The 12,657-nt window shown below is 34.6% G+C and overlaps 1 protein-coding gene across 3 annotated transcripts; it reads right to left on the bottom strand.

Annotated features, from left to right (window-relative positions):
* Positions 1 to 726: 726 nt before the first annotated feature.
* On the bottom strand, positions 727 to 8,048 carry LOC124823632 (proteasome subunit alpha type-2-A). 3 transcript variants are annotated; one of them, XM_088094380.1, is made up of 13 exons: positions 7,931 to 7,990; positions 7,805 to 7,860; positions 7,628 to 7,711; positions 7,446 to 7,522; positions 6,919 to 6,983; positions 6,098 to 6,144; positions 5,064 to 5,139; positions 3,927 to 3,994; positions 3,161 to 3,230; positions 2,706 to 2,791; positions 2,376 to 2,438; positions 1,310 to 1,375; positions 727 to 1,012 (listed from the first exon to the last, which is right to left on the bottom strand). In XM_088094380.1, the coding sequence occupies exons 3-13, from the start codon at positions 7,666 to 7,668 to the stop codon at positions 964 to 966; spliced, it is 708 nt and encodes a 235-aa protein (XP_087950506.1). In that variant the 5' UTR covers positions 7,669 to 7,711; positions 7,805 to 7,860; positions 7,931 to 7,990; the 3' UTR covers positions 727 to 963. The 3 variants fall into 3 exon arrangements, with proteins under 3 accessions (XP_087950506.1, XP_047151845.1, XP_087950507.1); XM_047295889.2 differs by lacking the exon at positions 7,805 to 7,860 and having other exon boundaries at positions 7,931 to 8,048; XM_088094381.1 differs by lacking the exons at positions 5,064 to 5,139; positions 6,098 to 6,144; positions 7,805 to 7,860 and having other exon boundaries at positions 7,931 to 8,048.
* Between the last annotated feature and the right edge of the window lie 4,609 nt (positions 8,049 to 12,657).

Raw genomic sequence — 12,657 nt, 5'->3', positions numbered from 1 at the left:
AGACCCAAATCCCGTCCGACACACGAAACTGAGCGGATAAAGACCTAGAGTTCGCCTAATCTATAGTACAACAATGATAATGGAAAACTTCAACTCCTAAGAAGTTTTAACTTCATCTGAGAATACACACTTCAACTTCTAAGAATACAGTAAAGTCAGAAATGTAAAGTTGCATTTTGCATATCATAATTTGCGCACTCACACAGCGAGATATTCTTTATAAACAAAGGAACGCTAGAAAAATTCATTGCGAATAAACTTAGTATAAATATATAGGAAACATTAATATATATTTTTAAAATTTATATATTTTAACCGGTCGCTATTTTTGTAAATATTATTAAATAATACCATATATTAATAACACTTTTGGAAAATTAAATAATAGAGAAATATGTTTAAAAGCCATAAATATAATAAAACATAGCATATTACGAATTTATAAATACAATAAAACATAACATATCACGAATTTATCGTCCATACAATAACAACTTTAATATCATCATTTAGACGGTTCCAAATTTGAAAATACTGGTCTGGACCTCCTTCATACAACAAACTCGTAAGGATAAAATGTCTAGCATAAGTAAATGAACAAGATGTCATTGGAAAGGAAAAGTGAAGCAGGAAAGGAATTTGAGATGCCAGTGCAAATGTATTGCATTGAACTTAACCGGCAATATGTATAAAATGGTAGACGTATGTATCAATAAGATTGTCGGGAAAAAATAATAAATCAGGAATCTTCATTAAGAAAATCATTGCCGCATCGTCTAGACATACTATGTTTGATAATGTTGACGACTTAGGAAAAAGGTTTATCTCAAGGCTTGTTCCTGGTCACAACTACAAGTATATCGCAAATTCACTATTGTCATCACAGCCAGTATTAAGCTACAAATTAAACTCAACTTTGAAGCAAACATCAACTTCAAGAACGCAGCATTTTTCCATTGCACACTATTCTACTTCAGCCAAATAGTCATCAATTTCAGCTGGTGTCAATACCCTGCACCATAAACACACTATTATTAAGTTAACCAGTTAAATAATTGAAGTATACAAGGATGATAAGTCTGAGGTCCAGATAGGTTGAGATGCAGATAACTTGGATTGGAAGCCTCGTTTTTGTGATGCAATTTCCATGTACTTTGAAGTACTCGTAATTTATCAATTGAGACGGAACAGACCAAAATCCCAAAAATCAACTCAATTGGATTACAGTAACAAGAGGAAGCAAGGTTCATATAACATAATATGGAAGGTGAAAAGCAAACTAGGTAATATTTTAGGAACACATACGCACCTGAACTTTTTATCAGCACCAATTATGCCAATTTCAATATTTTTCCCTGAGATCTGTCCCTCAAACCTGAGAAACACCCACAAAAGAAAGCAGAAGAGAAAAGTTGAGAATGTTTTAGGTTCTTCGTTAAGAAATAAAGAACACAAACCAAACAACTTCCGCATGCAAAGGAAGGTACTTCCTTTCACACAGGGTATTCCCTGGTTACACAGCCAAAGACACCATTTTCAAAAGCTACCCTAACTCCTCCCTAAAGGCAACAATATAAAGACTTTCTCAGAAAGCTCTCCCCCCAAAACAACTAACTACACAGCTACCTTTTATTTTTGAATCTCCTTCCATAATACACATTCCATTTTCTCTCATTATTTCCTTGCCTAACGGAACGTTTCAAAAGACTAAACAAAGATCGCATGTTTGTTTGAAAGAACACAAAAAAAGGTACTTCCTTTCACACAGGGTATTCCCTGGTCACACAGCCAAAGACTCCATTTTCAAAAACTACCCTAACTCCTTCCTAAAGGAAACAATATAAAGACTTTCTCAGAAAGCTCTCCCCCAAAACAACTAACTACACAACTACCTTTTATTTTTGAATCTCCTTCCTTAATACACATTCCACTTTCTCTCAATATTTCCCTGCCTAACGGAACATTTCAAAAGACTAAACAAAGATCACATGAATATAGAGCATATCGCAATAAAAAACAATAGAATGAAAACTATCAATGTTTTTAATGCAATAAACTTCGTAGATAACTTGCAATAATAAAAAAGACATGATGATGGTTTGGAGGAATGTGCCGTAGGTAATTGTCAAGTCAAGTCAAGACCAATAAGCCAATCTTAGATGGGTTTTCCTCCTCCAAACTATAATTATGAGACACAAGCTATTATGCACTGCTATTTGTTGTAGCAGAATAACATTGGACCAAAAAGAGATGAAAATGACGCAAAAAGGTAAAATAACTATTGCACCTCCTAATCAACAGTAATCGTTAAACATGTCATTTTCACTATGGTTTTCAAATTTTAGTGCATAAACTTGTATATTATGTTCTCCTACCCTTCCTTCAGAGTCAATATTGCTGTGTGGACTGCATCATCAAGCTCCATATCATCTGTGTACCTATAAGTGGACAATCAAGTCAGCCATACAAATGATATATATATAACTTCTCAAGCGTGCATTCCCAAGACTTCAGCTACTACGGTTTAGAAGTCCTTTTAAGATATCAGTAGCTACCCTCAGCCATTTCAGCATATTTAAAGGATTTCTTAGCTCTCATTATGTGACTTGAGTATCTCTACAGATATTAATCATTATGCAGTCCAAAAACAAATATAGATGCATTCCACACATTTTTTGCTTTGAGTATTTTGATGAAAAGCTTACCTCTTCTCAAGAAAAGTCTTTGCATTAGATACATTTTTCCCCATTGCAGAAGCTTTCCAAGAAAAATATGAACCTGACGGATCTACCTAGAGAAAAAATTACATCAATTCACGACCTTAAATTATTTATTTCCTTAAAATTCACAGTAATTTAGAACGAGTTCAGAATTGTAGCAATATAGACAACCAATGCTCATATTTGAAATTGAACACTCATAATCAGTGAGCAACTTTCAATTATTTGAAGAGAAACTAATTCAGGTGTAGTAAAAAATTTATGCACTTGAATACAAAAATTTTCATGATCAAATATCTTCAAAGAATCTAAGGAGCACTCATTCATTTCACCATCGAGTGAGGTTCTGTCTAGACTTGCTACATGCAAGCGATGGTCATTTACCAGGTTGTAAATGTTAATACGTAAAGAGTTACATCAGAAAAAGAATATCAACAGACCTGGTATAATTGTGGCCCATTATCATCAAACCCAGCAACTAGAAGCGACACTCCAAAAGGCCTAACACCACTATCGGAACCAAAACAGAAATGTCAGAATTAAAAGCATTATAAAGGGTAGAAATGGTAAGTAAATGTAGTTGGGTGCATACAGAGAGACAATCAGAGGATCAAACTAAGTTTTGTGCATTTAGAAAGCTGCTTATCAAGGATTCCTCCACTGCAAAAATATGCCTAATTTTTACATGAAATTTCTATATGGATCACAATGTTACCAATTTATCTAACATATGTCTCCAGAGGAAAAGAAAACAAAGCTCTGTAAAGATTAATCCATGCTGGTTCTTTTAGTAAAGATAAAGCTGTTTTAGGCATTTACACTTGTACTTATTCCAAGCTTCCAATATCCAAAGTGTTATAATTTATAATTATGCTCCTGGCTTCCAGAAGCTAATGACAATAGAGATTTTGGCATACCAGTTCTTCCACATTTAATTACAACAATTAATCCCCCACAACACTGGAATTGAGAATTCTGAAAATTTGAGTTTACTGTAAAATAAACGTCTTAAAGTTAATGAGAATCTGTAGCTAAGAAATTCTGACGAGGGGAGAAGGAAGAAAAAACAAAAAATCAGAGCTAGAAATCACTCATTTAGGATACCAAGTTGTAAATGATTTATATACATGCATAAAATAAACTTATATACTGAGTTGACGAGGTAAATTGCAGTGGTAAGAGTACAGTTTACAAGGAAATAATTACCCAGACTGAGTAAACTCCTGCATTACAGCAGCAACTTCCCTGACAAGTTGAGTCACAGGAATTGGTTCCTGCAAATTTTGATCATATTATCAAATATAGCCCACAATTCACAGATGATCCAACATAAAATATCAAAAGCAAAGAGAAAGAGACAGAAAAGCATATGTATAATATTCATCAAGATCATAAATAGGGAATAATTATATTTTTGTCTGAGACAAACTTCATCAATAACTTAGTACTCAAAACTATCAAACAAAAAAAAGACAGGTGTTTTATGGAAAAGCTAATTATTATTATATGAAAATCAGCAGTAACAGGAATTACAACCTTCAAACAAGAATTACAAAACTCACCGATGGAAGGTTACACACCACTAATAATTCAAGATATTCAGGCTTATAAAATACAGAATTCTAAGACTCACTTACTGGAAAAATGTAGTAGACTAGAACATAAAAAAATGCTGAACTAATTTTTCTCTAATGTCAATCCAGGTCCTCAATCATTAACTATTTGGCAAAAGGTGTCACTAGAAACATTTCTCTTTACTAGTCTACACAAAATCTTCAATAAATGGGCATTATTAAGAACAAAATTTACGTTAGAACTTGAATGTAACACTGAATTTAATAGTAACAGTTCTCCAATCTTAGGGTATTAGTGGCTAGTTTTGGTTAATCCTATTATAATAGATGAATTTATGCAATCAAAACAATTATAGATGGAATCCGTCCTCTGTTTCTCCTCCTAGACATACTTTCATCATAACTAGCTAAGGCATTGCACTGACTGTAGTAGTTTGACCATCTTAATCATACAGAGGATTTTATTTAATATTATTCCTGGAAAAAAATCCTTATATTAGAATTATTTTTTCCCTTCTCAATGTATACAAAAAATAAAAGATTCTAGAATTATTCATGTAGTAAATAAAACATTCATTGCATGAAAAAAGACGCAAACCACCTACAGATGTGTAACCAAGTAACAATCCCTATGATTATAATTCATTAAAATGTCGGGTTTGAAAGTGAAGCACACTATAACTGAATTATATCTTAACTAAGTATATGCAGAACAAGAACTCATACTAAGAAAGAAAAATGTGTTGGAATAGAATCTTGTATACCGTACTTTATATAATCGGTGATACTGCTCGGCCTGTTTCCTGCTTTTTCGAACCAAAACTCGAAAATCGGGACCCATGCCACTGAGCAAAAACCAAATTTAGGTCAAGTAATAAAATATTTGTAATAAAAGTCAAGGACAAATAATTATTTCCATTTACTAAAGATCAACAGAAATAGAAAAAGGTGCAACAAGCCTGCTTATGAAGTTTCAAACACATACTAAACATCATAAAATTAATTATTTCAACAGTATTCTTAGAAAATGTGAAACGTGCACAGAAAGTGAATTTTTACGTTTTCTATATTTCATTTTAAAATGTCCCCAAATATATTTAAAAAGTGAACATTTAATAAACCCCTCGTGTCCTCCCTGACAAAAAAGAAGGTTAATAGTCAAAAGTCTTGCAGATTGAATCCAGTAAAATTCTTTTAATTAGACAATCTATTGAAAACCTACAGTAGTCCACCATTACATTAAAACAATGTGGATTAACAGTCTGCTACATTCAGCTATGCTTTACTAATACTTCTGGCTGTTTAAGTCAGTATTACAAGTAATAGTTAGCTGCTTACAACCAAAACAACATTTTTTCTTGATTTCTCATCTAGTAAGTCCTTAATCAGTTTAAATGTGCCTTTTCAATTTCTATTTCATACATACTTAAGAAAAACATTTCACCAAAATAGTTATGCCATGTTATTATTGTCTCCCACGTTATGTGTAGGTAAATTCAATAGCACCTCATGTTTAAGAACACATTCAAAGCTAATGTGTTGCATGATTATGTGTTAGAGTAGGTATTGAATATATGTAGTTGTATTGGAAAACTAGTGTATGTTGTACAAATGAGATGTTTACTTATTAGCATTAATTACCCAGATATCGCCTTTTCCTTGTACTTTTTGGTGTCCCTTAAGCTCTTTTTATCATATTTTTAGTATATTTAAACATGTAACCACCATCAATATACAATTAATTATTGATGTTACAAAATATATTTAACTCCAAACTATTTAAATACGTGCAAAGAAACAAACCTATATACGACACCAATATTTGGTGTTAATAACTGAATTTTCTGGACCTGCAATTAAGTACAACGGAGTGTAAATGCACATAATACATCATGAATTAAGTAACTTCACTTTTTTTAATTTATATTGACACATTGCTTGCAAAAACTACATAACAGATTCATTTATCAATAGTCAGACTTTGACACATGCTTAACTATGATATAGCAAGAACACCATTCCACTATGCAAATATTTTCACAGAAAAGTAAAACAAAACAGAGCTATATATTATACTTAGAGTACTTAGAGGATAAGGAAGTGACAGTGTTAAGAGAATATGGGTGTGTTAACACACCCAAAGCATAAAAAGAGGAAGCAACAATTTATCTCTTTTATGTTGAACGGACGGTTGCAGGTTAGCAACTGCAAACCAAACACACTAAATTGCTCTGCATGAAGCAGTCATGTGATTGTTGAAAGCTACTAAGTACAATATCCAGTAAAAGCATATTATTTAGTCACCATGAATATGAAAAATAAATTGTAAACAGAGATAACAAACTGGGTATTGGAGATGTGTGTGTGGGAGTGGGGGGCGTCAGTGTTTGAGTTAAATGGACAAAACGGTGTTCATCTTCAATTTATATTTTCAACGATGAACTATCAAGCAATGTAGCTTATATTTGGATATGAATCACTGAAGGTGTTAAACCCATGTGTAAAACACACAACAGGGACACCCAGAAGGATATTAAAACGTTGGATATTTGCATAGGACAATTTTATAAAAAATTTCCATGAATAGTGAACAAAAATGGATCCAGTAATGGAAATAAACTCACTGATGCTTCATCAACCAAAATAGATGGCAATTTCTTCTCGGTAGCGATGACAACACCATTTGCAGCTGCAAAAATCAAATATCAGATATTCATTTACAACTAGCAAAATATACAGCTTATATTACAGGATCCAAGCCTACAAGACAACAGAAGAATCCACGGAATACGAGAGTAAATAGCACAAACAATAACAGACAGATTTTAGCAACCAAAATGGACCCGAAAATGTAAAATAAGTTTTCTCCAAATTAAGAGAAATAAAAAAAAGTGAAATATCTAACTCTAGGTTCCTCTAAAGCCTACTCAGCCAAAAGAATTCGACATTTCAGATAGCAGTATTCTCACAGAACTGAACTTAAATTCCTTCATCATGTCACAGCCCCTATACTCAAGTATAAGCCTTTATTTGCTTCCCCACCCCTTATAACATAAGTGAAAGGTGCTCCAAAAAATAATGAATTTCAAATTGAAGAGCTAAAGTGAGGGCCATAAACAGATCCAGTCCAGAGGCAGAGATAACAAATCACCTTTAATTCCCAAAGATGTTTGCCCAGACCCAACAGCCGTCAAAGCATGCTCAATCTGAACAAGCTTTCCAGAAGGGCTGTTCCACAACACAACAGAATCATTAGAAATACACATCATAAAATTATCTTCATAAACAAAAAAATAAATAAATTAAATTAGAAGTTATCAGCAATAGACATACCTAAATGTGGTGAGTGAAAACGAATATTGACTATCCCCCATGATAAATCGCGGGATAATCTGCACTAACAACCTCACTCGCAAGCTACAATCACAAAGCAAATCAATCATTTTATTAACTTGTTATTGAAAATTGAAAATTGAAAATTAGAAACAGTTGAATGGTGGCTTTTCATACCAGCCCTAGTAAAAGAGAGAAAAGAATAATTGTCACAAAAATTAGAATGTGTGCACCTGTGAGGAGAAAAGAAAGGAAGGGAAATGAGCAAGAAAACAGTGAAAATTTTGAGTAAGGTGAACAAACCTGAGGGAGAGAGAAAGAGAAAGTGAGAGAGGTCGCAGGAGTAACGATGTTGTTCGATTATGAAGAGTGTGCTGTGCTGAAGTTGTGAGACAGAAAGAGAGAGAAGGAGTAGGGAGCAAGTATCAAAATTGGGCCTTCTAATTCATCTTTATTTGGGCTTTGTTTCTGTCTATCAAGTGGCAATTGGGATGCTTCTCAATGCACCTCCAAAAGCTTCTTCTGCACTTCCAATTTTTTAAAAAATTCTACAACTTATTTTGATATAAACAAATTAAATTAAGTAAAAAAATTTAGGGAGTTACTCCCTCCACTACCACACACTGCTTCTTGCACCTTCCAATTCATCTTTTGCCTTTCAACAATATATAAACGAATGAATAAACGGACGTCAACATTCGTGTACGGATATCAACATATGTTGAAGAAGAAACGGATGTCGATATCCGTCCTTCAAACTTCTCTCCCCAAGCACAAACACTCATTTTCTTTCTTGAGGCTAGTTTTCATGGAGTTTTTAAGATTTTTAGATTAATTATGTCAAGTGTAACTCTAAAGTAATTATTATAAAATTCAATAAATTTAATATATATGACTGATTAAACCACAATGAGAAATCATTTAACCTGTTGATTTATTCATGATTTAATGATGAATGCTTATGCAATTTTTAAACCTAGTTTTGTTAGAAATAGAAACTGGATCCACGGAACAACAAGAATGTAGCTAGAGAAGAGGATAAAGTGTTTCCACATCTCTCATAGAATAAAGAACGTTTTGCTCCTTCCGCTCTTGAAATTCTAGGAATCATAGATTACTCCCCGGAAGCGTTCTTTGTGTTGCCAATAATACCCATGCATACAGTTCTGCTTCCTGAATTCATGTTTGCTCTTGACAAATCTCTCCAACAATACATTTTAAAGGCAAAAGATGGTTGTGGTATATATTTACTGCATATCATTTCATAATCGTATACCCAAACAATTTCTCACCAATCCTTTTCATGACCAGCCTTTCATTTCATATCATCATCTGCAGGAAATCGTAATACCTTCAACGGATCTCGATATCCGTTGAAGACCCATTTTCGTTGAGGTCTCCAATGCTTTCTCTCTTTCGCACACAACATACATAGCAGCACATACCTCGATTTCGAAGTGTTGATGAGACCAAAAGAAGCACCCAGAGAAGCGTATCTGAGGAAGGAAGAGGAGGAGAAAAGGAAAAGGGAAAGAGAGAATTAAAAAGATGAAATGTGGGAGTGGGGTGTGGTGCTGCTGTGGAGTGAAAAGGAGAAGAGATTAGGGTTTGAAGAAAAATTTAAAAAGTAAAAGGAAGAGGAAGAGAGAAGGAAGAGGGAAAGAGAATTAAGAAAATGAAACGTGGGGGTGGGGTGTGGTGCGGTAGGGGAGTGAAAATGGGAAGGCATTTGGTTTTGAAGAAAAGGTAAAAAAGTAAGATAAAAGTAAATATTTACCTAAGGTTACTTTTAGAATTAAGAAAAATTGGAGTGGTGTAGGGAGAAGGGTGTGGTGGTGTAGGGAACAACTGCCAAAAATTTAACCTCTTATCTCTCCTATAAACTCACACACCCACCCACCAGGACACACTCACAAATTTCAAATTTGAAACTCTAGAGTCGTGGCGCTCCAATCCCTTTCTTATTCCTCATTGCACACTTGTTTCGACACATCTTTCTTCATCTTCATATTTGTCCCATTACACACTTTTTTGGATAGTTCTTTTCATTTCTTCTACACTGAACAAAGGTTGCACAAGGAAGGTTGAAGGGCTACTTGAAGAGGGGTTTCGTGGTCACTGGAGAAAGAGAAAGGAAAGCTTTGCTCATTGTTTCTTGGTCACTTCTTCATTAGTCATGCACAGGTATTTGGTTTTCATTTACATTTATTCAAAATTTGCATAATATATGAATTGTGTGTTCTGTTTTATTAGTTGTTTGAAAGGCATATGAAAAATTAGTGAAGAATGAGAGTTTTGAAATCTTACGAGGTTTTAATCGAATTTTGAAATTTGTTGAAGTTTTAACCGGCTTAACCAGATTTCAAAAGCCAATTAAGGTCTCGTCAGATTTTGAAATCTAGATAAAGTCTCACCAGATTTCGAAATACGATTAAGGAATTCAACAAATTTCAAAAATTGTTATAGCTTTTATTTGATTTCGAAACCAATTAAAACTTCACCAAATTTAAAAATATGGTGAAGGCTACTTTTTAATTATTTTTTTGTCTAATTTTTTTTATTAATTGTTTATGTTCTTTTTCCTAGCTTTTAATATTTTATTAATTTAGTGTTTTAACATTTTATAATTTTGTTTGTCATAGATATGATCAGAACATGAGGTGCATCTAGATATAAGGGAAAGAGTTCTTTATAGGGTGAAGGGAGAAGGAGATCTATAACATCAGTTTGTAGATGTCAGCCTAAAAGAGTGGATATTGATGTTCATGAGCACCACCACGATGTTATTGAATAGCAGCATCATGTTGTTGAGTAGGAGGAGGATGAGGATGTTGGTCCAGGGTAAGAGGAAATAGGTGGATTTCTAGGAGGTCCACACGATACATCACTCCGGACTCACTATTTGGAGCATGTTACATATGTCTTATGATAGGGTCAAGTTAGTACAATACTTGAATTTTAATGGCAAATGAGAATTTTGAATAAATTTTATATTAATTGTTTTTGTATAGGATTAAGGGAAGTTCAAGTTGATCTCCCATGGTAAAAAAAATAAATAAATTTAGACTATGTCACCAGGAAATTCAACATTTTATATTGAATTTTGGATTGGTTCCTTTATGTGATATTTCCTACTACTACGCTGGTAAAGGTTTGATATTGGCATTCGCTAAGAGATGGAATTTTGAAACAAATAGTTTCCATCGCCCGATGCATGAGATGACCATCACACTAGATAACGTGTCATTATTGCTTCACCTACCTATAATGGGATAATTATGTCCAATCGAGTCATTACATTTTGAAGAAGCTAGGTCTGCTATCATGGAGTTTTTGGGCGTGGACTGTGTGAGAGTTAGAGCTGAGATAAGACAAGCATATGAACCCAAAGTTAAGCTAACACTAGTGCAGAATTTGCCTTTCACGTCACCCAATATACGTTCGTCCATGAAAACACCAATGTAAATAATTGACTGGTGCCATTTTCGTAAATAAGTTTGACTTTAGACGTCCGTTGTGGCATTTTCGTAAGCCCAATATTCAAAACCCTCAACTTCCTCAAGCTGTTAATTTTAAAGGAATATATCCACTTATTAGATTCCCTTCTATATCGAGAACCTCTAGCTTCAATCCCTAAATGCTTCGGAATTTCCTCTCCAACGTGTTGAAGAGGACAGACAAAACCCTAAGCTCCTAAGCACACTGATGAAATTAAAAGCAAAAACGTTTCCAAAGAGAAAACCTTTACTACCTTCGCACGTTCGCCGAACTACGAATCCATAAAAAGGGAATTGAAAGTAACCTCATCCAAAAGATAAAGGTGTCGATTTTGAAATGGTGGAGGAGGTTGGTGTTGGTGAAGATGGCGAGGTAGAAGACAAGGGAAACAAAGAATATTTTCTTTACGATGACGGGGATGTCGAACACAATGCATAACCCACTGTCATCCCATTTTTCAAACCTTTCGTGTGAAAAAAGTATATATAGTTTACTCAGTTTCAGAAAAAGAAAAAAATGATGTGCCGTTAGCCAAGTCAGCCTAATTTTCACGATGTTGTTTTTGGAGGACGAAAGTTACAGTTTCCTTAAGGACAAAGATCAAAGTGTACCAAAGTTTCAAAAAGAGACTAAATATAAAATTACACGATAGTTGAGGAACTAAAAACATATTTAACCCTATTATATAGACACACACTTAACTTGATTAAATAATATATTAATACTATTAGCACGTTAACTTATCATATATATATATATATATATATATATATATATATATATATATATATATATATATATATATATATATATATAAAGTTACTATTATCTTTTATTTTATAAAAGATTACATGGTTAAAAATACTACAAATATTTGAATAAAAAAATATCATAATCATCGCTTAAATCTTGCTACCTATTCAAAGATCTCTCTTCAAGTTTTGATAAAAACAATTTGTTTCGACTGGATCCGAGTGGACCTTGTTAAAACATAACCTTTCTTGTCGAAGATCCGTAGACCGGGCGGACAATGCTGAAGACGGGAGGACACTTTCTCTCCAGCTGATGCAGACCGAGCGGACGGTCTCGTGATGGACGAACGCTGTTAGCCGGACGGACGTCCTCCTTGGACCGGGCGGATACTGCCGAATCCCACGAACCGAAGGAAGCTGCACTGGCGGGCGGCACAAAGATGGACGATCGCTTTTCCACGCTCCAAACTGGCGGGCGGTATAAAGATGGACGCTCGCTCTGTGGTCCAAGCCCCATGGTGGGCGGACGTCCTTCAATCCAGAAGCTCGCCCTCTGCTCCAAGTTGGACGGGCGTCCTCCCTCTCCTGGCGCCGCTCCACACTCCCTGTTGGGGAGGGGCCGGGTAAAATGTTTCGACTGGATCCGAGCGGACCTTGTTAAAACATAACCTTTCTTGTCGAAGATCCGTAGACCGGGCGGACAATGCTGAAGACGGGAGGACACTTTCTCTCCAGCTGATGCAGACCGAGCGGACGGTCTCGTGATGGACGAACGCTGTT

The sequence above is a fragment of the Vigna umbellata genome, chromosome 7 (assembly GCF_029865625.1).
Source record: "Vigna umbellata cultivar VRB3 chromosome 7, Vumbellata_1.0, whole genome shotgun sequence".
Taxonomy (NCBI): domain Eukaryota; kingdom Viridiplantae; phylum Streptophyta; class Magnoliopsida; order Fabales; family Fabaceae; genus Vigna; species Vigna umbellata.
Note: the sequence above shows the minus strand (reverse complement) of the source record. Positions and strands in the feature narration are given on the sequence as shown.

Excerpts from the sequence above, each read along its gene's own strand:
- LOC124823632 (XM_047295889.2), bottom strand. The coding sequence starts at position 7,668 with ATGGGGGATAGTCAATATTCGTTTTCACTCACCACATTTAG. Across the intron at positions 6,984-7,445 it reads AACATCTTTGGGAATTAAAG|CTGCAAATGGTGTTGTCATC; the intron begins GTGATTTGTTAT and ends TGATTTTTGCAG. Across the intron at positions 1,376-2,375 it reads ATATTGACTCTGAAGGAAGG|GTTTGAGGGACAGATCTCAG; the intron begins GTAGGAGAACAT and ends GGTGTTTCTCAG.